At 38.9% G+C, this 27,113-nt stretch overlaps 1 protein-coding gene across 1 annotated transcript in view; it reads left to right on the top strand.

Annotated features, from left to right (window-relative positions):
- The window catches only part of Cad99C (cadherin 99C), a gene marked incomplete at its 3' end in the record, with an annotated part of 146,597 nt that extends 120,319 nt beyond the window's left edge, over window positions 1-26,278 (top strand). Inside the window, exons 4-23 of the mRNA XM_028322674.1 lie at window positions 1,342-1,430; window positions 6,954-7,019; window positions 8,070-8,248; window positions 11,461-11,583; window positions 12,563-12,802; window positions 13,207-13,356; window positions 14,216-14,434; window positions 14,893-15,087; window positions 15,410-15,547; window positions 16,076-16,225; window positions 16,961-17,075; window positions 17,864-18,066; window positions 19,097-19,237; window positions 19,631-19,754; window positions 20,187-20,347; window positions 20,863-21,036; window positions 21,448-21,657; window positions 24,066-24,314; window positions 25,307-25,402; window positions 26,106-26,278. Of these exons, the coding sequence (XP_028178475.1) occupies window positions 1,346-1,430; window positions 6,954-7,019; window positions 8,070-8,248; window positions 11,461-11,583; window positions 12,563-12,802; window positions 13,207-13,356; window positions 14,216-14,434; window positions 14,893-15,087; window positions 15,410-15,547; window positions 16,076-16,225; window positions 16,961-17,075; window positions 17,864-18,066; window positions 19,097-19,237; window positions 19,631-19,754; window positions 20,187-20,347; window positions 20,863-21,036; window positions 21,448-21,657; window positions 24,066-24,314; window positions 25,307-25,402; window positions 26,106-26,278 (3,191 nt within the window). The remainder of the gene's footprint in view (window positions 1-1,341; window positions 1,431-6,953; window positions 7,020-8,069; window positions 8,249-11,460; window positions 11,584-12,562; window positions 12,803-13,206; window positions 13,357-14,215; window positions 14,435-14,892; window positions 15,088-15,409; window positions 15,548-16,075; window positions 16,226-16,960; window positions 17,076-17,863; window positions 18,067-19,096; window positions 19,238-19,630; window positions 19,755-20,186; window positions 20,348-20,862; window positions 21,037-21,447; window positions 21,658-24,065; window positions 24,315-25,306; window positions 25,403-26,105) is intronic.
- Between the last annotated feature and the right edge of the window lie 835 nt (window positions 26,279-27,113).

The raw sequence follows: 27,113 nt of genomic DNA, 5'->3' as shown, positions 1-27,113 counted from the left end.
GGAATTATTCCAGATAATGTCGATGGTTAATTCACTCGGACTAGTTTTTGCCATGAGTTACGCGGACAACTCTTAACCGGTCTGAGGCGTGTACACGGTCTATAGGAAAATAAACTAGATAAGAGACGAACGTAAACGGGATTTAATTTAATCTTCCGTGTGGAGAAAATTTCAATTTAAAGCAGCCGTAATGTCCTTTCGCAGTGAGGCCATTTAGGTAATATATCTTTAAGTTTTTAAAGACCTAGGTGGTCTATGTGGTTAATGAAGCGCACGATCAGTTAAATTGCCGTAAAGCTATTAAATACCAGTCTATTAACATGATAATAAACCCATTGATGTAATATTGATGACTATCAGTGCCATCCATTTTAATAATTGTCCTTGATGACAGTTCGTTCGCATCATTAAATGACAAAATCATACAAGTGTGTCTGAGAAAAAATAAACCGATGTACCACCTACGAACATATAATAGTCCCACCAACATGCCTGCATTGCATTAGCCCTTCTTGTAATATCAAAATCACTCAATAAACTTCTATATTTAGCACTCGGCTACTTAAATGTCTTTCCTAATTAGCTTGTGGTCATTAGTTTCTAGTTTTGTTCAACATTTGTCTCTTAATGGGATTTATTTTAATTCTAATTCGATTAGGTTTGCAAGAATAGAATCGTCAATGTCCAATTCAATGTCATTAGAATGTTTTTGTGCGAATCGTATTATCTGCACTTTTATTCGTAGTGTATAATTCCGCCATCACATTCGTATTTGTCAGCGATTTCCTGTCGTTAGCAGGCATAGATTTTGTGCGATTACCTGTGTATCCTAGTATAAAATAGTGTAACTAATGATACAAAGGGAGGTGGAATTTTAAACAGTTACTGAATAGTATAAGTTGGATTTTTTTTTCAATGGTGAGTGATGAGTGAGTTATTTTAGAAAAGTAAATGGAAATTTCGGCCGGAAAATTTCACGCTATTTTTTTGCCCGATTAGGACTACGCAGACCATATTCATAAGGATCATACTTAAATGAATTATTTCAACGTTTTCATTTAATTTCCACGCTAACGAAGGCGCGTCAGGAGGATACGCATCTAAGTTCGCAGATACTAACTAACCTGTCTCTTATCCTGCAGTACTTCCTCTTCCTATCAATTTGCTGTCAGCAGTTTTTTAATCTCACGCAATGTGTGAACATCGTGTTTAAGCGCTAACTCGATTCTGGGTTCTAAATCGATTCTAGGGAGTTCAACTCTCGAGTCGTGGGAGATATATCGATATACGTGGTTGATTTTGTCGATATATTTATTTATGTAAATGTTTGTATTGTTACAGTGAGATGGCGCGGTGGAGCGCGCTGGTGCAGCATGGGCAAACAATCTGGTTTCTGTTCTGCATCCTACACACAGTATGGGCGACACCTGGTGAGTCAATACAGCATTTGTGTACTATCTAGGTATTTAATGTATTCACTTGTTGGATTCGACTGCATTAGATGAGATACGAACCCTTCCTCCACTATACGTCACTAATTTACACTGATGTAACAAAGATGGCTAAGGCCCGGCCCCCACCAAAGCGGAGAAGAGAGATGTGTTTGATGAATAACCAATCAGCTTCAGATCAGAATTCTAATTGGATATTCAAACTCTCCTCTTTCCCTTCGCTTTAGTGGAAACCGGGCCTTACAGAGTAAAAATCACTAAAATGCTCAATAAGCAACTTCTTGTTAGTTGAGTAAACGCCCTGAAAAGTATACATTGTGCTGCTAGATCGTAGTTGACCTAAGGCAGTCAATTAGGTGATAATTTAGCATCATAAAAATCATAACTATAAATTAATGTGTTTTCTATTAAAACAGGAATTACCCAATGACTTGCCCACCCACGACACCAGTATTGATCTCTTGGTATAATAGTTAAATAGTTGAACCATTCCAGTTTCAATGGACTCGTTAAAATTTAGTATGCGCTACTCTTGCTTTTCCATATTCAGTTACTTTACACTGACAAAATGTAGATTAAATGGCGAGTACACTATGCGGGAAATTGTTCGAGACGTATAGTGTAAACATGCACTTAGGTTTGTTTAGCCATTCGTCGCCCATACTTCGGTGTGCTTTGCGCTTCGTCTCGGTCAATTTCCTGCATAGTATACTTGCGCCAAAACACCTGAGTCTTCCAGTGACTTGGCCCACTTCTTTTCACATCTTGGTCTACGGGTAAAGTCGCTGAATTTGAATTTTCAAATACTTTTTCTTCCAGCAATTGGGCCCACCTTCAATGTTTTCTTTAAATTAAACACCAAAGCAACAAAAATCAACTTTAGAATCTTAGAGTGGGCCCAGTTGCTGGAACAAAAGTATTTCAAAATTCAATCCAGTGAATGAGGGTTTTCGCGTATGAAAGATCCGCTAGATGGCGGGACGTGGATGTGGGGTCTGATTGCTGTGTGATTGGTAGATTTTGACATATCTGTCAATGTCATGTCAAAAATAAACATACATGCAGCATTTGGACCTTGCGTCTACGTATTGCCATCTGGCGGATTTTTCATTCGCGAAAACCCTTATTGGCCCGTTGACCAAAATAAAAGTGGGCCAAGTCACTGGAAGACTCGAACACCTTACGCAAAATCCTGTGGGCACGAGTTATTTTCTAATAGAAATTGGACCATTGGATTGCGGACAATAATGACGTGTCTCATTCATTTCCATTCAATGGTAATGTTTGAGAATTGCTCGGTGTATAATAGTTTGTTTGTTATGAACAAACATAACAACGCACGGTTCCGTTTGACTAAATTATGATGATGTCAGTGAAAGTTTCGATTGTGATCTTCGGATTGATCGTTTAATAAGATGAATTGTAACTTTGATTACAATCGGATGTTATGTTTTTATTATGTTTGTCTTCTCGTAGTGAGTGCACTTTTTCAATGTTTGATTTATTTGGCAATATCACTAAATTGTGAATGAATTTCTTCGCGCAATTTCTGATGACCAAAATTGAGTTTCCATATCCCTAATTTTCACTCTCCCTTTTTCACTCAATAGAGTCGAAAAATGTTTTTTCTCCTAAAACTCATCTCTACGCTATGCTATGCCATGTCCACTGCTGGATAAAGGCATCCCCCAACTTCAATACAACAAAGTTTTGGTCGTGTTTGTATTAGTATGGAATGGATAGCCATAAACTCTTTGGTCACTTTTAAGGTAGTAATCCAACAGAAATGCCACTGTCAATCTCGTGTGGTCGCCCACTTATACTGAACCTAGTATGCCGGGCTACATTTTAATGTTAACAGAAAATATCGAAGTGATAAATATCGCAATGAAACGTAAAGTTATGTATCCACTCTATCTAACATGTAAGCAGACATTTAAAGGCAGTAACTTACGCAGCTAATTTACACTAATTACGGAACTCCACTAATGTTAAAATGTGCACAAAGTATTCAATATATCTGTCAAAACAACCAAGAACTTACTTTCCAATTGAAACAGTTCGTATATGGTTCCATGCAGTAACCTGCTCTACCTTTTTGGTTAGAACTAAAATATGATGCGATTATTGAGTACAAGTGTACTAATTAACAGTTCTATAAGGCAGGACCTTATACTTTATGACCGCTACGGAAACAAATGTGTTCGTAATTGAATGATTCTCAGGCACTCCCTAGATTGGAAAAGACATTTACGGCTTCGGCTTACTATCTAAAACCTATACCGTATAAACTACCTAATGAACAAACATTGGTCTTGAGTCCACGGGGTTTTTAACTATCTCAACGTATGTGCGTGCTCATATTATTATCATAGTGAACAGAACATCTAAGTAAAAAAGTCAAACTATTCTCAAGTGATGCTTCCTCATAAAATCCTGTGACAGTTAGATTTTATTTAAATAAGATTGTCTATCTATGTATTCTGTTATCTTTAAATGTGCAAGATAATTTTATAGAAAAGAACCTAAATGTTTTGAAAATACGTTTTTTGTATCTTTTAGTTTCTTTGCGATTTTAACTGAATAATATTATTAGAAAACTGTCACACGGTAAATCTCATTTCACACACTACACTGGGAATAGTGTCTTTATTTACAATTTGATATTTATTACAGGTATTAGACATAAAAACCGGCTAGATAAAAAGCTTTAGATAACCATTTGTAATTTTATTACTTGCATTGGACTCCACATAGATTTCAGATTATAAATTTTATGTAGGGTCGGGTAATATCTTGTCTAGTGATTGCTTTAATACCAATAGGTACTCGTAGTAACTAATGAACTAAAAACGAATCATGTTGATGGACATTAAAAGTTTATTGCATTTCATTCTAAATTATATGATATCCATATTTCTTCTTCCGCAAGTAAAACGTAAGTCATCAGGTGAGATACAGGCCAAGAGCTTCCTCGTTGTGGAAAAAAAAATCAACTGTTTTGATTTAGTCTTCCGAAAGGACATTCGACAGCATATCAAGCGTTACAATTGCACTGCAAAAGTAGCCTTATTTAGTGGATTATAGTGGTGATTTCAGTATGTACGAGTACCTACCTAACTCTCACTACAGACACTAAGGTTGTGTGCATAATTTTGATTTTTGAACAAGAACGGCTAATATTGAAAGAAAGAAACATTTATTACAATGGACATCACACAAATACAGGCCACATGCCACATGACAGTGGCACATAAAATAATGGAAGAAGACTATTGCTCCTTGAAATCTATGTAGGATCAAGTACATTTTAATACATTCTCTTCACTTTCTTAAAATAATTTATATCCTATCTGTAACACAGAAACCACAAACATCAACTATGAAACCGGTTATTGGTTGTAATAATATAAATCTAGTAAATCTAATCTACTTAGATTTAGCAGGTTGTTGCAGGAAAATGCTAACTTGCGTGTTCACTTACTGTTAAATAATATTGATTATAGATAAACCACGAGATCTATGAGTTAATGCACCCATTAAGTTAATGACTATATTGAGAATATTTACTATTGCTAATATTACGATAGCGTAGAAAGGCACTAGATGATAATCATAGATAGAGACTCTATCTATTCCGAGATGAACGAACGGTTTATGTATGTCTCTTTCCATTCTAACGCCCTTATAAGGGACAGAAATAAAGCTGTCGTTTTCATTTTTAGTTAAATTTTGTGTCTTCTTCTTTTAGAATTATGAAGATTTTGAAATTATTTCTGTTTTCAGAACGTAACATAATAATAATAATATCATCAAACTAACTCCACAGCATAATTTTGCATCACCAATAGGTGTTTCACCACCAAGGTGGGCCGACGACCTGATAAAGGTAGCAGGAAGGCGCTGAATGCAGGCCGCTACCAACCGTGCGATTTGGAAGTCATTGGGGGAGGCCTATGTTCAGCAGTGGACGTCCTGTGGCTGAAATTATGATGATGATGATGAATAGGTGCTTCGTTGACTATTACAGCCGATAACGTTATACCATACGAAATCACCCTTGTTACCTTATTTGGTTAGTCTATCTACCTGCTATTTGGTTAGTCATTAGCACATTTTAGTATCTCATAAATAAGCGTTAGAATTTGCTCTACATCCGCGACTCACGAATTCATTTATCAGGGAAACGATTCTATTCATACGTCTCCATGTAATGCTTGTATTGAGGGTAGTCTGACCAAATCGGCGATTCTGGTTGCATATGCTAATTTGCGTAAACGTAGAAACTTCCTCGAGTTAAATTGCTTGCGCCTCATTTTCAGCTCAGTTTGCTGTCTTACCAAAATGGCGGACTTGTGGATTCAGGCCTCCGTTACAATGTTAAACTTACTGCTCATAACATTCTTACTACTCTATGTACACTTACCTATCTACTTTTTATTGCAATTTTTAATGCACAAAAGCAACAGTATGAAAGTCAACCTTAGGCTATAGAAAAAATTGGCTCTAAATGGCTCTCTAGACAGTTTCTTTTACCAAAACAATTTTCCAAATGTTTGTCGCAATTGAAGATTGAAGATTTTTCTGTATGAATATCATCATCATATTAGCAATCTCAAAGGGTCATATTACTGTGTGGTTAAAGTAAAGTTTAACCTTAAAATCTAGTAGATTGATAGTTAAAATCCCGTTAGCTGTACAGACAGGCACAATCAATCTGTAACCAGTGGAACAAGATCTAAACCTTTCCACGGGTGAACGTTTATCAACTTATCTGGTATTTTATCTGCAGGTTACGATTGCTGATCAGATTATTCATCTAGTCTTTCCCAATTGCGCATAATGATTTCATTGTGGACTCGTAAGGTAAACAATTAACGAGCCAAGATGAGGAAATACACTGAAGTGTTAATTAGGGACACAGCCTAACGAAGCCCTAGCGAAATTTCGCTGTACACCTGCCGATTCTGTTATTTATGACCATTTGTTAGTACACGATCCTATTCCGTTCCCGCCAGAGCTTCCGTGGTTGCATTCGTTACAAATGGACTCTTGCTTCTACAATTTAATGTTAGTTTTTATGGCTTCCTGCACAGAGTCAATATCTCTATGTTCGACTAACGCGACTGTCACGTTTGAACGATTATTTGAGTTGGTGGTTTATGACGGAGAGATGGCTTTTTCATTTTACATGACAGGACATGGTCGGACAATTAACATGTAACTTTCTGTTTGAAGACGCCAGCTTTGAACAAGTTGAATTATTTGTTTAAAATGTTTCCACCAACTTGAAGTACATAAAGATAGCAGGAAGGCGCTGGATGCAGGCCGCTACCAACTGCATCATTATGGAAATCATTGGGGGTGGCTTAAATTATTCTCAGCAGTGGATGTCTTATGGCTGAAATGATGATGACGATGAACTTGAAGTACTTGCACGAGTGTTTAGGTTGTTTATTGGTTTATATTATAGATAATGACAGTAACTTATGTCTGTTTCAGGTCCATGTGAAGTGGAAACAGGCCAGTCCAGTATCATAGTAGACATAGAAGAAAGCAGAGGAAATCGTAAGTACATTTTACTTGTAAATAAAACAGAGCTTTAAACTTGAAAGTGAGCTTAATGAGTTTAGTCAATGACGATTTCACTGTGGTAAATAGCGACAGTTACAACTGTTTTTATTACAAACGGTTTACCGTTATTGGTACCTTAACTAAGTCCGAAGTAAAAGGGCTTGTCAACATCGTAATGTCTCGCAGAATTTTGCTAATAATCGCAGTGACAGTGCTATTATGTGCAGTAGTAACAAACGGTTAGTATTGGCAGACAGCTTGACAACCAGATGATTGGTTGCCCCAGGGTTCATTAATTAGAAGTATGTGCTAGCTCGGGGCCAGCACTTGCTTGGCTCTGGTAATTGGAGTGTCACTGTTCCTTTAGATTTATCTCGTTTTATATCCATTGATAGAACTGTTATTGGACGTGCTATTAAGCTTCCTCGCTTGCCGTTTGATTGGTGGACTATTATTGCGGACTCTAAGGGTCTTACTAGTTGACATAATTAAATGAGTTGCCCTAAGGTCCGCGTTCTAACGAAGCAGATTGTTCCTTTGGATTGGATGTGTGCTTTAAGATAGATGATAGATATATGGTATAGTTTGTACATTTTGTAAAGTACATATAAAACGTTTCATGTTTTATGCACAAACTGAATAGAATACATACAATTAACATGTAACTTTCTATTGGAGTTGATATGTATCGATATGGTTTAATTGGCGAGGTGTTATAATGCTTTCAATGTTAAGTTTCAAAATGTATTAGATTACTAATCGTTAGGAAAGATTTTCATTTTAGTTTTTCAAAATATCCGCAGAGTGGTGCTAATTCCAATCCATAGGTATTTTGACTATATATAAATCTCAAATCTTATCAAAAGTTTTCAAATGTTTATATGCATACGACCATGGGCGTATAATAAATCAATAGTACCTAAGCATGATGAGTCCCTAGCTACTTTATACTGGTTCAATAGTCAGCACAATGGCTTAATACTGTCTAGGCACTTCCCGCCGTAAATTCTTACATCATCCTTAACATCTTCTTCAATTTTGCAGAAGTAAACCAAAGCACAGTACCAGCAGAGCTGCCGATCGTCGGCGAGCCAGATGTGGACGTGGTGTTGTCCACCGTCTTTCCAAAAGGCCCGACGCTGTTCCAGCTGGATGGGAAGCGGTTACAGCTGCTCCAGCCCTTGGATAGAGACGCTGATAACCTTTCGCATATGGTCTTCCAGGTTAGTATCAATTTTTAATTAATTTTAAACTTTCGCGTTGCATAATTGCATTTAATTTAAATAGGTTTTAAACGCGTGGATTGGTAATATTGAAATATTATCTGCATTTGCCTGACGTTTCGACCGGGTTGCACCGGCCGTGGTCACAGGCTGACTGGGTCTGGAGCGTATCAATTTACAGGTGAGTGAAATAATCACTGAGGCGTCAATGTAGTTGTTGGGTGATTTTACAACAAAAGTTACTGTCAACGAATTCAATGACGACCCAATAGCGAAAGAGCACGGTAGTAAATGAACTTTAATCTGTCCAAAAGTATGCCCGTTTTCACGATATATCCCTAATTTTTAAGTGACCCCTATGGTAACACAACAGAAATTTTGTTTTCATAGGGGTCACTTAAAAATAAGGTATGATGGTGAAAACGGGCATTAAGCACACGGATAGCGGAAGCGACTTTACTGTGCAAAGATGTCGCGATGAAAGAGCAGAAGTAATGCGCAAACGGTTTTCAAGAAAATGTACGATTGCATTACATAATCCAACATGGCTGGTTTTTGTGCATATATTGAGGAGATAAAGAGAGATCTCGTTAGCACAGGTGACTAAACACGTTTGTTTAGTTACACGAATGATAAAATATGTATTGATTACATATTCCCTACAAGGTGAACTCTAATTTGTTCGTGTCAAACGTTAATTGTGATTGGAACCGATTCAATGACATTAAGTTGGAATGTTAATTACAATTGCTGTTTTATTTTTTGCATTGAAACTTAGAAAATTGACCCAGACAAGATTGCTTCATGTCACAAAACTATTGCTTTTTAATCTTTTTGCGGGTTCGGAACCAACAAAAGTAAATACGATGCTAATCTCAAGATCATTGCAAAAAGTAAAAAAGTAAAACTCGGTAGTGAATTTAAATATTTTTGTCCAATTGATTCTAAATAAATCTTTTGTGTAGTTTAGTTTAACATAACTCTCAAATGTTTTGAAAGCTAGGTAGGTACCTACTTGCCTACTTAACTTCTTGTATGTAATCTGATCTCAAAAAGGAATGTTTTATTGCATGTTCTTCATTCAATTTTCCTGATCTTCTTAACTGCCACTTATTTAATTTAACATTCCGTTTCCCTTTCAAATAAGGCTTGAAATACAAAACGTCGCGATAAAATCACAGCTATTTTCTTTTATCATCATAGCTCTTATCATACTGATATCACAACCGCAATTAGATACGCAAATTGGGCTGTCATCTTGTAATCGTAGATCACTTTTCTGCTCTTCTTTTTCTATGCTTCGGGCGTTGGCGATGCTACTACACATACTCGTACTGGTGGCGTCTAGAACCAACAAACTAACAAATTGAGAATTTGTATATTTTATATGGTGAGATGTAGGCAAATAAATAAATAGGCAAGTTGTTCGGAGCAAAAATTTTATCACTTTCCATCCATGTAAGCAAAAAGCGCATGTAAATAGGTAATGACAACTTTATATCGCTCTCTTGAAACTATATGAGAATTAGTTAGTTGACCACAGCCTAGCGATAAATCTGCTCCGTTCTGTCGCTTGTAATCGACTAAATTAGGTTGTGATAGGAATCACAGCATTTCGTGAGCAATATTTTATTTCAGTGCACTTTATGGCAGTCTATCTAGTGCCGTGTAAATGTTAAATTACCTACTTAATAATTATGTCTGTAAATAATTTCCGCGTATCGCAACATACAACACCAGTGTTTAAAATATTCATAAAAATGTCTCAAATGTGTATGATTAGAATTTAAACCTATCATCTGACCAACATAAATCGTTCGTATGCGCTCAACCAACACGCCTCGAGGTGAATCTTCGTACTATGTTAATTGAACCTGATGTGGTTGTGCCAATTAATAGTATAGCCCGCGGCTGTCGTCAGCCATCTTGCTTTCGCTGGTAAAGGATGGATGCGATAAGAAAATCGTCGGAATTAAAATTATCGAGATTTTGAATTGGAGGAATCTCTGCGATCAGAAATGAGAAATGATGAGCAAACTGAAGACGGGGCACATTTAGAATTCTTTAAAAACATGGATTTGTAATACTTTAATTTGACTCTAAATGTAATAAGTAGACAATTTTAAGAAATAAGCTCCTAATTTGGTGAATAATAAATAATGCTTCTTACTTAATTGCTATGTTCATCACTTTTTGTCAATTTGATTATGACCAAGTAGGTAAGCTCAGTAGGTCATCAACTTATTGTTGAGAAAGTTGAATGAAAATGAAGTTGATTGTTGAAACTATGAAACCACAAAATGAACTAAACTCACGACTTTGTTTGTCTTTCGCCTCCTGCCTTTTGTTTACGTTCACCCTTTCATTAGAATAATAGTTTCGTTTTTACATTTAGTAATCCATAGAATTCCAAGTATCATCTAATAGTCTAGCTAGTCTACAGAGGCAGGAAGTTTTTCCTATGTAGGTATTTGGATTTGATTATCAATTTACCTAGCTCTTCAATGAGCTGCACTTTAATATAAATAAATATCTATCTATTAGTACAACTATTATTTACAGTTATTATATGCTCCAGAAAACCAAGACAAGGAACTTAATAGTAACTTTACTCCTGTTTTCTTGCCGCGGGCATCTCCTAGACTCACTCGCAAGCCTATTTTAAAAAGCCATTTAATTCACCACGCTTATATTATACACCACAAGGTTTAATAGATTAATAGAAAAGCTGTATTATTCGCTCTATTTTTCCTGCTGATTTTACATAAGTGGAGAAACTGTGTAATTGGTTAGTTGACACCATTATCCAATAATTTCAAGACACATCTGAAAAACATTTCAATCTGGCCCTGAAAATAGATTCTGTTTTCCATTGAACTCAATAAACAGTCACTCAATTGAATTCGCGTCCTGCTGGGCTAGGATGCGCGCCATTATAAAATCTTATCGATGATTTTAGACGACAAATGTATACGTTTATCGCGTAAAATCTATAAAATGGCGCGATAAAAGCTTATCGAGGCGCGCATCGTAGGCCTAGTCCTCGTTGCCTTATAAAATCCATGGTAGAGTTGTGTTTTAACTGCACGAAAAGTAATTGAATTGACTAGGGATCACTTACTACCCTAATATGTAGCGTAAACTCTATCTATGTAGATCTCTACTTTGCTTTTCCAAACAAATAATATAAATTCTGTCTTATCTCTCCACAGCTCGTGTGCCAAGTGAAAGCTACTAAGAAAAGGCGGACAATACCGGTGATCGTCAGGGTGTCAGACATCAACGACAATGCGCCGGTCTTCCAGGGGCTCCCGTATGAAACTAGTATATCTGAGGTGAGAAAAATATACAGTTCTATATGATAATTAGAATTTAGAAGTCTTTAAGAATACCTTCAAGCTGCGTTTTCCGTTCTACCCACGAGGTGGACCGACGACATCATAAAGGTAGCAGGAAAGCGCTGGACGCAGGCAGCGACCAACCGGGTAACATGGAAAGCATTGAGGGAGGCCTATGTTCAGCAGTGGACGTCCTATGGCTGAGATGATGATGAAGACTTCAAGCTGGTGAAGGTCGCGGGAGGTGCCTGGATGCGGGCGGCGCAGGACCGGGCGTTGTGGAAATCCTTGGAGGCCTTTTTCCAACAGTTCACGTCATTTGGCTGAAACGAAGACTTCAATAGACACAGCTACTTATCAACGATCAAACTCTTCTCTCAGCTTGTGAAAGAATTCGATAATTTTGCAGATTCTTGAACAGATCATATTATTATGAAATTATTATTGCATCTACAGTTTTCATTAATGTGGGAGTAATTTTTTTGTAGGATCTCAACATTATTATTTTTTCCCAAAGAAAATCTACAGGGTGTTAGGTAAATGGGTATATGAGCCGACACTAGCCCATGTTAACATGGTCATATAAATGGTATGGTGAAGTCAGAAATTTGATATCATTATTTTATTTTTTTTAATTTTCATACAAAATAAATTTTATAAAATCCGATTTGTATGAAAATTAAAATAATTAAAATGAAGATATCAATTTTCTGACTTCGCCATACCATTTACATGACCATGTTAACATGGGCTAGTGTCGGCTCATATACCCATTTACCTAACACCCTGTATATGACTATTTGGGTTTCATTTATTGCCGTGATTCCATAGCCTTTATGCCTGTTAATAATAGAATCGGAAGAGCTAAAATAGCTTAGTTCTTGGTCTGCAACAGATAATACTATACAGCAATAAAGTAGGCTGTCATATACCTATCTACGTATCTCTTTAACGTATCCCAACTTCATCTTTCCAGCTGGTACCGATCGGCACAACGATATTCGACGGCATTCGAGCGCTCGACATCGATGCTGGAGTCAACGGTCTCTCAGAGTACTTCATCATACCAGGAGACAACAAAACCCTGGAGACCACGAACGCAGCGGACGGCTACGGGTACTTTGCGATACCGATACCCCATCAGGGACAAGTGACAGTCAACAGAACCTTGGATTACGAACGCACGCAGCAGTATCTAGTCACTATTGTTGCTTCTGTAAGTATTTTTAGGTATTTAACATTACGTGAAGTCACGACAAGTTTGCGAACTTACAGTGACTATGTTTTGTAACGTTCAGAAATAATAATTAAAGTATGTAATTTATTTAGATTACAAGATCACGACACGGCAACCCAACACAACAGAATACTTTGGAACTGTCTCAGTGGTCTTACTACAATATCACATGACAAATAGAGATATTATGTTCTTATTACATACCTTATTAGAAAGTGCATTACATTTTGAGTGCTGTTTAGGCTCACTACCAGTTCAGTTTCTAGCTACGTCTGGGCAGCATCGAGTGAACTAGAATTCGTACTTTGATTCTACTCACTTACGAGTATATTCCATGTGTATTACAAAATTTTTTAATGTACTCATATTAATTTTGTTTCCAGGATCGTGCGCGCGACACCAAGAGAAGACTGTCAAGTACCACCACGTTAACTGTCAATATACAAGATGATGATGACCAGGATCCGTCTTTCATTTACAAGGGATGCACGCTGCACGAGGGAGCTTGCTTCAACCCAGAATATTCTAGTTATGTAAGTAACTATATTACTATCCTTAAAGAAACAGTTAGGATTTTTAATAACAAGAAAACTCTAAAAACTGAACTACTCCAGTTATTTATACAGTTAATTTACAGTTAATTTATACTTTTATTAAATACTTTTTTGATATCTGCAATGAAGACCCCGCACAAAAAAAAAAACAAAAACAAAAGAACACAGTGCTTACCATGAGTTTACGTTAGGTGTGTTCGCTAGCGAGTACCTAGCTACGTCAAAAAAATCTATGAAGATTCTATTTATTGAAAGTAGCCGCCAGAGGCGCTACACAATATGTCATACATTTTAATGTCATTTTTTACGCAGTCGCTAGCGAGTTCACCTAACGTAAACTCATGGTAAGCACACAGAATGTATTTAGTAAGCCGTTGCCGTCTCTGTTTGTTCGTTCTTATTTTGTCTGTCTAAAAAAATTACTATGTAATTATTTTTGAAACTTAAACTCTTTGTAAAAGTGCATGCGTTTTTAATAAGCATTATAACCAACTGTGTATGCGAAAAAAACCTCAGTTAAAAATAAATATGTATCTGTCTGTAAGCCGTGTGGTGACGGCAGAGTAGAATACATTTGTCACTAACCCCTACTCTTCCCGCGGGTGTCGTAAGAGGCGACTTAGGGACTACACATCAAACAGAGAATGGGCAGCAGCGCTCTCTGAAAAACATCAATCTTTTAAACTGCGATCTCCAACCCGCCTGCCAAGCGTGGAGATTATGGCAAAACCCTCCACTATAGTGGAGGAGGCTCATAGTCCAGCAGTGGACTGTAAAGGGCTGTTGATGATGATGATGTATCTGTCATTTCTAAAAATATGCACGTCTATATTTCCAGGTAAACAGCGGCGTCCTAGCCGGCATTCTCACCATCGAACCTGAGAAAATCCAAGCTGTCGATATGGATACCCTAGACGCCAAGATCCGCTACACCATCGAGAGTGGAGAACCTGACTCCTGGGCCACATACTTCTCTATAGATCCCAATAGTGGGGCCGTGAGGCAGCTGATGCCTGTTGATACTAGCATTGCGAAGAAGTTCCAGCTTGTTATTAAGGTAAATAAATAATCGATCTTTGTTTGTGGTCGTAAAATACTAGAGTTGAGGTTGTGGTCTTCGCTTTTAAGACCAACGATGGAAGACTAGGGAAAAATAGGCATATTGTAACCACCCACAGCCCAAAATGAAATTGTATATCCTGTTTGCTGTTTAATTCAAGCGAAAATTCACGTTATTAATTGTGCGATGAAGTCGCTTATGCATTGTACTCGTATAACATAAGAAAGAAACTTAGCATTTCGTTCGAACTTGAAACTTTACAATGTCACAACATTCTCAGACGCTTTGCCAGAATCTTGACTGTCTCTCTAATGAATGATTTAGATGCTGCTAAAATTTTGAATGCAACAGCTATATTTAGTTCACTTTATGTACCAAAACTATAATATGACAGTGAAGAAAAAGTAAACATTAATGAACACCGAATATAACTTAACCCTTCTTCCACCATCCAGGCTGAAGAAGTGACAGAAGCCAAGCGATTCACCACAGCAAAGCTGACCATAACAGTTCGGCCGGTCGACGCTAGTCCACCGGTGGTAGAAGCATCGTCGGACGAAGGGCAGGTTGAAGAGAACTCGCCTAAAGGCACTAGGGTGCTGGATGCGAGTGGAATGCCGATCAAGATGAGCGTTTCGGATCCTGATTTGGTAAGTTTGATTCATTTTTGTGAATCAATCTATGAGGCCTAAAATAGTGGTCGTTTAATTCATCAACCAACTGCTGGATAAAGGCCTCTTAAAGATTTCCATAATGACCGGGCCTGCGCTGCCTGCATTCAGGTGATTCCCGCGACCTTTACTAGATCGTCGGTCCACTGAGTGCGATATGGTAGTAGTTTCAGAGATTTTATAAATATTTGAAGTAGTAGTAGTAACAGTAAAAGTGTGCCTATACTTTACATAAAAAAATGGATGATGATTTTATACTTGCAATATGATTAAGTCATTGTTGTAATTTATTTTCTTGCAGGGTCCCGGCGATCCCGTGCCGATTTACACGTTCGAGTTGACAACAAACTTCTTCGACATCGACAAAGATGGCTTCCTGGTAGTAGCTGAAGAGAACCTCGACCGCGATCAGCCTAACAACGGCAAATTCAGATTTCAGGTAAGCAACTTCCATTATAATTATTATGATCTGGATCTGCATATGACTGGAGTTTAACACAAAGACACATAAAAAAAGACAATATTTTGTAAGATATTTTTTGTTATAAGACCAATTTCATGATTTTTGATAATAAATACTCAATGAAAATATCAAAACGTGACCTAACTTTTGAAGAATACAATTTTTACTCACTGTCACATTTCATTGAAATAATATAACTTTACAAAAACGACTGCCCCAGCTGGTCATATCTCTAGCATTATTATGTAGTATTGTAAATAAACAATTAACTCATCAATCCTTAGCGGTCGCATATGACCGCGTAACAATTGATTACTTGTCTATTGTGTCTCCATTCACAGATCTTGAAGGACTAATGCCCATTTTCACCATGAATCCCTAATTTTTAAGTGATCCTATGGTAACACATAACAGGAATTCTGTTTTCAAAAGGATCACTTAAAAATTAGGGATTGATGGTGAAAACGGGCATAAAATTGTAATATTTGTAATTATATTTTCCAGGTTGTCGCAAGAGAAGCGAACGGAGGCGCTGCGTCCGCTCCGCTTTCTTTGGCGGTACAGTTGCTGGATGTAAACGACAACGCGCCTGTTATACCTAAGACGCAACCAATCATAGTGCCGGCGAGCTTAGAACCCACTGCAGTACATAAGGTAAATAATCGTAGTTTCAATCTAAGCATGTCCATTGTCCACTGCTGGACAAAGTCCTCAAGGATTCTGCGCTACCCACATTCAGGTGCTTCCCGAGATCTTCACCAGATCGTAGTTCCACCGTGTGCGACGCCTAGGTACTACAGAGTAGATCCTTGGTCGCCATTCGAGAACTTTTTTTACCCCACGCCTAGGTCCTACTACAAAGTACATCCTTGGTCGCCACTCGAGAACTTTTCTACCCCAACGGCTATCAGTTCTACGAACTATGTGCCCCGCTCACTGCCTCTTAAGCTTGGCGATTAAGGTGAACAAATAACTCATAATTTATTTTTATGATCTAACATTGAAAGGGAGGACTTAAGTTTTTTTTGTTGTATGATTTGCGTCGATAGATTTTCGCGGTCTCATTTTTCAAAATCTTTGCTTCCTTAATAGTACATTTAGGTGTTACATTATAGTTGTAGATCATTAAGGACCCTGTTGGTCGCTGCAAACTAAAAATCTATAGGAGAGAAGGCTTCTTTTTATAGATAGAAAGTTTTTATTGTGAATAATAGGTGAAATGATGACATATTACAGTTATTTTTTAAGTTTATTCATAACACAGACATGTCGAAACAGTACATTATAACCATCGCCTTGTACTGTCTCCTTTGTACGTTAAGTTACAAGAGTCTTACTTTAAATAGTCAAATGAATATTAAATATTAACACCTTAAATTTCCATTTTAGGTGGAAGCATACGACATCGACGAGGGTGAGAACGCACGTATATCGTACAGCATCTATCACGTGTCTAACAATGGAGGAAACAAGTTCACTATTGACCCTAACACTGGTGTTATATGTAAGTTGCACTCTAACAGCACTTGTAGTTTGTATTGTTTTATTATTGATAAATGTAGAGGAGACCGAGGTGAATTGTAACAGAACAGTTGTGACATTGTTATTTGGAACTTATTAAAAAAAGTTTTTAAGTATGTTTATAATCGTTATCTAGTACCCATAGTACAAGCTTTGTATAGTTTTGGCCTAGAAGCGTAGTGTAAAATGTCCAAGGCTTATTTATTTATTTATTAACTACTAGCGCGCTCGTAACAGTGTGCGTTTTTTAGTTCAAGTCTTGAGCTAACAAATAGCTCGCTGATTTAATAGGTTTCCATAAATCGACAATGTCACAACTCTCCTCTGTTACAATTCTCCTTAATCTCCCCCTACTATAGATTTTTTTAGCTATTACATTTTCTCCGCGGCTTCGCCCGCTATAAATCAGTCAAAATGGAGGCTAGATTGTCGACCACAATTTCAGATTATTTTCAAGAACAAAAATGAAATTGTCTTTTATGCTACATTATAAAAAAAAAAAAATTACAGCAGATGTGTGCAGTATTTGAAATGTGATTTGATAAGTATTTGTAGTTTGATTGTGTGTGTGTGACATTTTTGAGTTTTGCACTGTGTGTGTAGTTTTGTTTTTAATGCACTGTTTGAATATCACAAACTTTTTGTCATCTTTATTCTTCTTTATGGTGTTTCCTTGTGATATCATCCACTTGTTATTTACTAAAATTTCCACAAAATACCTAACTATGTTTCATAAAAAAAAATCTAAAATTAACCCATTATTTCCCACAGCGAGCACTGGTCGCCTACAAGCTGGCGAGCAATACAGCGTCACGATTAGGGCTACCGACGCCAAAGGCCTGAGCTCCCAAGGCATCGTAGAGCTGTCTGTAGCCCCCGGGCCTAATACAAGGCCGCCGCAGTTCTCTTCGAGGGACTACTACGCTCCCGTGTCGGAAGGCGCTGCCATCAATTCTACGGTTACTACTGTTACTGTGAGTAAAGATTATTTCTAAATGTAAAGTATAACACAATGTTAAGACTAGGGCTACAGATGCCAAAGGCCTGAGCTCCCAAGGCATCGTAGAGCTGTCTGTAGCCCCCGGCCCTAATACAAGGCCGCCGCAATTCTCTTCGAGGGACTACTACGCGCCAGTATCGGAAGGCGCTGCGATCAATTCTACGGTTACCACTGTTACTGTGAGTGAAGATTATAAATCTAAAATATAGCACAATGTTAAGACTAGGGCTACCGACACCAAAGGCCTGAGCTCCCAAGGCATCGTAGAGCTGTCAGTAGCCCCCGGCCCTAATACAAGGCCGCCGCAGTTCTCTTCGAGGGACTACTACGCGCCCGTGTCGGAAGGCGGTTACCACTGTTACTGTGAGTAAAGCCTATTTTAAATATAAAATATAGCACAATGTTAAGACTAGGGCTGCCGACGCCAAAGGGCTGAGTTCCGAAGGGATCGTAGAGCTGTCTGTAGCCCCCGGGCCCCGGGCCTAATAAAAGGCCGCCGCAGTTCTCTTCGAGGGACTACTACGCGCCCGTGTCGGAAGGTGCGATCAATTCTACGGTTACCACTGTTACTGTGAGTAAAGATTAAATTGAATCTAAAATGTAGCACAATGTTAAGACGGGCTGCCGTCTCCAAAGGTCAGCTCTCAAGCCTTCAGAGTTTCTAGTGACTTCGGTAAAAAAAAAAAAAAAAAATATTCGGAACAAGAAAAAATGTACATTGAAAAGCGTGTACGATTAATAGCCGCGATAGTGTAAGAAAAACTGTGGCGCGTCTACTAACGCCCACTTCTGTAAAAATATTCTATAAGGCCATACATTTTATCACGGTGCACATCATAGCCCGGCTAGTTCTAAAATATAGCATTGTTTTAAACATATAAGGTCGCCCAGGCCCAAGAAACAAACTAAATATCAGTAACTAATACATGTAACCTAGGTACCAAAAGCGTTTTTTTTTAACTGTCAATTCATAAGTATAAACTAATATCATCGTCTCGTTTCAGGCCAAAGACCCAGAAAACGAGCCCGTCACGTATTCGATAGTATCCGGCAACGACCTCCGTCAGTTTGCGATCGGCGCTACCACCGGCATCATCATGGTCATCAGAAGCCTGGACAGAGAAGTGCTGACGCGGTATCAGTTGGTTAGTTGTCTTTAAATAAAATATGTTGCCATCATAAAGTAACCTTATTTACTTATCATAAGATTGCAAAGCAATGATTTTTAAAAACATGCTGTGCCCAGTGTTAATCGTTCGTTCGTTTTAATCAAAGGATGTCTACTTCACTGCGATCAGTCCTGCGCTATCCGCATACAAGTACTACCCGTGACCTAAATGAACATAAATATATCAAAATAAATAAAGCAATAGCCGTAGACCAGTCACCAAATCATTTGGCAGAAATTGAGTAAAATTCAATAAAATACATAACTTTTTTTTGTGCCCAATCGGGAATTTGTATCTCAGATTCAGGACGAAGTCTAACTAGTATTTTCTTTTTTAGTATGCTATAAACATGACTTTTCCTTTTTACAGATGGTGAAAGCAGAAGACCCCGGCAAATTAGCGAGCACAGCAACTGTAAACATCAAAGTCACTGACATCAACGACAACAATCCCAAGTTCGACGAGGATTCTTACCTGTTCCATGTAAAAGAAGGTATGGAAAAGTTAAAAGTCACCCAAAATCTAAGATTTTAAACTTTCGCGTTCCATTTCAACTAAAATAAAAAGTCTTTCTAAATCTTGGGTAAAAACCCAAAATCTACCTTTGCTTTCTTCTTGTCCCTGTCTATCTTATGTAGATTGATTTATAAAGATAAGGTTTTATGCAAGAGTTGATTCAAGCAATTTGGTTATTCTATTATAGTGTTGTATAAGTATTATAATATGCGAATATCGGGCCTTCCCACACCGACTGGTTAGTCCGTATTCCAGTCCGGGAGTGTGAGGAAAATTCTCCCTTTTAACCCTGATAAATTACAGAGGGACGTCTTCCTGCAGGGGAGACTGACGATGACGCCTATAGAGTTAAATTAAACATAACTTTGTTAAGTTTGTAAAGTGTTAACATTATTTTGGTTATTTACAGGTGTGTCAGGCGAATTCGTCGGCTACGTTCACGCCACAGACATAGATGAAGGAGTCAACGCTTTAGTCAGCTATAGCATTCCACCACATCTGCCGTTCAGCATCGATAATGCCACTGGATTGATCAGTACCAACACCAAACTGGACTATGAGCAGACTAAGGTAATAGTGAAACACTTTGTCCGTTCGTTTCAGCCAAATGACGTCCACTGTTGGACAAAGGCTTCCCCCAAGAATTTCGATAACGACTGGTCCTTTGCTGCCCGTATCCAGGTACCTTCACCTTATCGTCGGTTCACCTAGTGGGGGCCTGACCAAATTTAGTCTTCCGGCCTTCTTCCTATCTACCTGGAAACACTTCATTGTAGCCTTATAAAAATCGAGTAGTAAGTAAAGGCCGAGTTGCACCACGTTACTTAACGGTAACTATAACAATATCCGGTGTTTTTTGTATGGAGTTTGACAGATTTTTGACGTTTGTCAAAGTTAAAGTAAGATGGTGCAACCCAGCCTAAGTAAGCAATCTGTAAAAAATGGGTAACTGACCTCTTTTCCACACCAAATTATGCAAAGAAAAACACTACGATTCACATTCAAACACAGTCTATTAGTTTCATTGAACTGTTAAACTAAATTTTGAGTTGCTTATAAATAAATTAATTCTTTCTCGATGACAGGATTACGCGTTCGTAGTAACAGCTACCGACGGGGCCATTGACAAGAGGTTCGGGACAGCATCGGTGACTGTGCAAGTTGAAGATATACCCGACGAAGTGCCTGTGTTTCCGCAATCTTTGTACTCGGTTCACGTTCCCGAAAATGCGGCCAACTATCCTGTGGTTAAAGTTCACGTGAGTACTTGAGTTATGTTAGCTCTTTTCTTATCTTTTAGCAGATAGATCAAGAATCATGTGCGAACAAAAATACATTTTCGATATTGAATACTACTAATATTGAATGAATACGTTAATGCATCGTAAGTTCACTTTAAATTATTTTTGAATCTGTAAAAGTTATATCGTGACCTATGTCTTGATTTGGTAGTAAATAATGGCAATGAGCAAAGCAAGCAAATGCAATGTTGCTCAATTTCATTGAAAAATATCAATTTTAAGATTGTTTTAAGCGCAACTATCGTATTTGCGCTCACCAGTTGGCACCACAGGCGGCTAAGATCCTGTCACTGTCGACTATGGCAGTGGCGCCAACTGTATTGCAAATATGATATCTTTTATTAATACAATTTCTATAAATTATTCCAGGCGGAAGACCCCGATACCACTCCCGAGATAACCTACACGATAGTGATGGGTGATACGGATTTATTCTCCATCGAGCGCAAATCAGGCATGATCCGGACGCTGCGGCCTTTAGACCGAGAGATGATGGCGCGACACGAGATTATAGTCGGCACTGAGGAGAATAGCAGCGAGGAACCCAGGGCCACTACTACCGTGGAAGTTTTGGTTGATGTGAGTATTACTTTAGACCTTATTCCTCACTGTTAGAGCATACTTTAGTGATGGGAGACAAAGATCTATTCTCCATCGAGCGCAAATCAGGCATGATCCGGACGCTGCGGCCTTTAGACCCGACACGAGATTATTGTCGGTACTGAAGAGAATAACAGCGAGGAACCCAGGGCTACTACTACTGTGGAAGTGTTGGTTGATGTGAGTATTACTTTAGACCTCCTCACTGTTAAAGCACACTAGAGATGGGAGACAGACTTGTCATCTATCGAGCGCAGGTCTTTATACTGAGAGATGATGGCGCGACACGAGATTATAGTCGGCACTGAGGAGAATAACAGCGAAGAACCCAGAGCTACTACTACTGTGGAAGTGTTGGTCGATGTGAGTATTACTTTAGACCTTATTCCCTTCTCTTAACGTACACTTTGGTGATGGGAGACAGACTTGTCATCTATTGAGCGCAAATCAGGCATGATTCGGACGCTGCGGCCTTTAGACCGAGAGATGATGGCGCGACACGAGATCATAGTCGGCACTGAGGAGAATAACAGCGAGGAACCCAGGGCTACTACTACCGTGGAAGTGTTGGTTGATGTGAGTATTACTTTAGACCTTATTCCCTTCTCTTAACGTACACTTTGGTGATGGGAGACAGACTTGTCATCTATTGAGCGCAAATCAGGCATGATCCGGACGCTGCGGCCTTTAGACCGGGAGATGATGGCGCGACACGAGATCATAGTCGGCACTGAGGAGAATAACAGCGAGGAACCCAGGGCTACTACTACCGTGGAAGTGTTGGTTGATGTGAGTATTACTTTAGACCTTATTCCCTTCTCTTAACGTACACTTTGGTGATGGGAGACAGACTTGTCATCTATTGAGCGCAAATCAGGCATGATCCGGACGCTGCGGCCTTTAGACCCGACACGAGATTATTGTCGGTACTGAGGAGAATAACAGCGAAGAACCCAGGGCTACTACTACTGTGGAAGTGTTGGTTGATGTGAGTATTACTTTAGACCTTATTCCTTACTGTTAAAGCACACTTTAGTGATGGGAGACAAAGATCTATTCTCCATCGAGCGCAAATCAGGCATGATCCGGACGCTGCGGCCTTTAGACCCGACACGAGATTATTGTCGGTACTGAAGAGAATAACAGCGAGGAACCCAGAGCCACTATTACCGTGGAAGTTTTGGTTGATGTGAGTATTACTTTAGACCTTATTCCTTACTGCTAAAGCACACTTTAGTGATGGGAGACAGACTTGCCATCTATCGAGCGCAGGCCTTTAGACCGAGAGATGATGGCGCGACACGACATCATAGTCGGCACTGAGGAGAATAACAGAGAGGAACCTAGATCTACTACTACTGTGTAAGTGTTGGTTGATGTGAGTATTACTTTAGACCTTATTCCTCACTGTTAAAGCACACTTTAGAGATGGGAGACATACTTGTCATCTATCGAGCGCAGGCCTTTAGACCGAGAGATGATGGTGCGACACGAGATTATAGTCGGCACTGAGGAGAATAACAGCGAAGAACCCAGAGCTACTACTACTGTGGAAGTGTTGGTTGATGTGAGTATTACTTTAGACCTTATTCCTTACTGTTAAAGCACACTTTAGAGATGGGAGACAGACTTGTCATCTATCGAGCGCAGGTCTTTAGACCGGGAGATGATGGCGCGACACGAGATCATAGTCGGCACTGAGGAGAATAACAGCGAGGAACCCAGGGCTACTACTACCGTGGAAGTGTTGGTTGATGTGAGCATTACTTTAGACCTTATTCCCTTCTCTTAACGTACACTTTGGTGATGGGAGACAGACTTGTCATCTATTGAGCGCAAATCAGGCATGATCCGGACGCTGCGGCCTTTAGACCGGGAGATGATGGCGCGACACGAGATTATTGTCGGTACTGAGGAGAATAACAGCGAGGAACCCAGGGCTACTACTACCGTGGAAGTGTTGGTTGATGTGAGTCATAGTATAAGTATTCGCGTTTAGTCTTTACTGTACATTTTGCACGTACATAACAATGTGGTGAAGGAAAATTTTCTCAGTCGATGGCGGTCGTTATACAGTTAGATGAACTTATAAGCGAGACTAATCCCACCACTCTTTCCCACTACTGCAACTCCTGTATAGGATCTAAGAATTTATTGATCAACTTATAGTCGGCATTGGCTACCTAATGTTAAGCTTTAAGATTCTTCATTTCATTGAGACTCGATAAGTTAAGTAATTTTAAACTTATACGACCATCTTTTGTGCTTTACAGGATCTGTCATATTCATACCCACTTTTAGATAAACTTTATCGAAAGGTTGACAGTTCTTTTTACCTTTTTCATGCAACAGGGTTTTAAATAAAAAATCATTTTTCCAAATTGCAGGACAAGAACGACAACGCGCCAATCTTCACATCGGTCGTCCGTCCGATCACGATAGAAGACTCCTCACCCATTGGCAGCCTAGTTCAAACAGTGACCGCTGTGGATGCCGACGCGACCGCGCCTAACAACCGCGTGCGATACAAGCTGGTTGGTCGCGGGAAGGCGTCTAAGTACTTCCACGTGGAGCCCGATACGGGAGCGGTGCGGGTCCGAGACGATCTGCGGAAGGAGGCCGATAGCGAATACACTGTGAGTAGTCACTACCAACTATAGTCTGGTCTGCGAGCACGTAGAATTTTGTCCAATGACCCCAAGCTACCCATCCTTATCGATCGCGCGTAATTACGTTGCTATCGCGGTCGCACAGTCACTGCGGGCGCCCGTCGCACAGTCGCGACAGCAATATAATTACGCGCGAGCGATAAGGATGGGTAGCTTGGGGTCATTGAACGAAATTCTACGTGCTCAGCGACCAGACGCGACCGCGCCTAACAACCGCGTGCGATACAAGCTGGTTGGTCGCGGGAAGGCGTCTAAATACTTCCACGTGGAGCCCGATACGGGAGCGGTGCGGGTGCGAGACGATCTGCGGAAGGAGGCCGATAGCGAATACACTGTGAGTGTCCTATTGATAGTCCAGTGGGTCTAGACCAAGTGCAAATTATAATCACAAACCAGTCGCAAAGTAGTCGAAAAGCCCCTTTTTTGTATGGAGTTTTGACGTATTCGATTTTCGATTCGATCAAAAAGTGCGTTTTGTCTAGGGGGGCAGAGTTTTGTAGTCACCTACGTATGTAAGGTCTACAACTTCTTCGTGAGGTCTGTGTGGCTAGTACACATAGGTTTTTTACTCTATGCGCGAATGAGTCTGACAGCTAATATACTGTAAGTTTTACAGATTCCATTGGATGTCCATTTATAGCCTACTGTAGTATCTTCTGGATGGTTCGTAGTTCTATCAGCCACTACCACTTCATCCTGACATCAGTCTGTGTGTCTGGTATTGGTTGAAATAGTCCATACAGTGCAGCACTAACAACGTAGATTATACATAATCTTATCGTTAAAGTGTGACAGACAAAATGTGCACGTGACTTTTTACTTCTACAAGTATAACAAAAAAAAGTCACATGCACAATTTAATTCATTAACGCATCTTAAGAGTTGTTGGATATGATATAACATAGTCTCAATGGTCCAGTTTAGATTTCCCAATCTTAAAGGAGCTTTATTGTTTGCAGGTCGACGTGCAAGGGTTCGACCAAGGCGAGCCCGTGATGTCTTCAGTCACCAGCCTGACTGTGTACGTCAGTCACTCCGCCACTGTTCCTCCAGATGTAAGTATCTGTAAATACTTTATAGATATAAAACATTCTTATTAAACAACATAATAATCTCTAATTCATTATCTCATGTCTTATAAACTCTAACAGTTTTAGAATAATCTTTATAGATCGGTTCATACACGAAGACGCGCCCCACCAAATTTTGGTCGAGGGAAGCGCGGTGCGGGGAGTTTGATCCGAGCAATAGTGTCATTATTGTCGTGTGTTCGTTCGTTCGTTCGTTTCAGCCGAAAGACGTCCACTGCGGACAAAGGCCTCCCCCATGGTTTTCCATAAAGACCGGTCCTGGGTCGTGTATACTCATGGATAATTTAGCGTGTACCGATAACACTCAAACATTAGCGGAAGAATGGTGGGGCGCGTCTTTGTGGATGAAACGATCTATACATTACATTACATATTTTAAACCATTACGTGTTGTATTTTTTAAATTTTACATTTATCATTTATTTTAGTTATAAGTTCTGTGATCATATTTTGTTTCTTACTAATTTCGGCTATGTCAACCACTCATACTCAACTTCGATGTTGTAAGTACTCAAGGTTTCAATGGTTATAATATAACTACTTGTACATAATCATCTTAACTTTCCCGTTAACATCAGCTATATTAGCCGGGACACTGTAAATATAACTTTAAAACCTCCGGCTTAAGGCTTATTTTACACTCTCGCAAAATCAGTTACTATTCCAGGTGGGCCTCGGGTTCGCTGACACGCTGTACACTGAACACGTCGCTGAGAACTCGCCCAACGGGACGCTGGTACGAGTGCTGCCTTTGCTGAACAAGAGAGAACATTCGCCGGACATACCTTTGAAGTGCCGCCTCACGGAGTCATCGCAATCAGGTACTTTATTTGAGTTACAGTTTGTTTTTGCGTGATCGGTTAGAGGCTCTTTTTCGGTGTCATTTTTCATTAATTTAGATTATTTATGCTTAGTATGGAGTACTGATTTGTACGTGATTTCTAAATTTCGAAATCCAAGCAAAAATTAGCAAGTTTTATAAGAAATAGCGGCTACCCGCCTAGTTTAGGTATTTAACATAAAATTTGGATTCTTGTGGTGAAAGATTTTTTCATATTCTCCAATCCTCAATTTCAAGTACTCCAGTAGTTTTGGACCTAGCTATTCAAANGAAGTTTTGATATCTTCGAACTAGAAGATACCATTTCCGAAATAAGAGCGAATTTAGAAAATAAATATTATGACGCTTTTAAATAAAACTTCATAAATGTCTACTTTATACGAAAAGCCGACACCAATTTGATTTTATTTATTTATTTATTCATTATTATTGTTTCGAAAAACTACAAATGGCGGACTTAATTTCATAGGGCAGTCTGTAAACCAGTTGATCTTATGATAATGTAGATAGGATAGAATTATTAAGGACAAACGAAAACTAAACTATAATTATTCTAAATTCTAAATAGATTAAACATTATTATTCATAGTAGCTTGAAATTATGTCATTGTACCTACTTGGTACAAAAGTAGAAAGGTTAGGTAAGTAAGATTACAAGAAAAAATTTTTCATTCCAGTAAAGTACATCCACTTACTTTACTCCTACGTAATACCGTTTTTAAAAGCCAATTATTATGTTTAATATAAAAATATAACTTTGAAAAAAGTGCATTCACGCTTTTTAGTAGATTATGTCTCAACTGACACTATATTTTCCCATGTTGGTTTCAAAAG

Source organism: Ostrinia furnacalis, unplaced genomic scaffold, assembly GCF_004193835.3.
Source record: "Ostrinia furnacalis isolate ACB-3 unplaced genomic scaffold, ASM419383v2 OfSCF7705, whole genome shotgun sequence".
NCBI lineage: Eukaryota > Metazoa > Arthropoda > Insecta > Lepidoptera > Crambidae > Ostrinia > Ostrinia furnacalis.
This window is presented reverse-complemented; position numbering and strand designations above follow the sequence as displayed.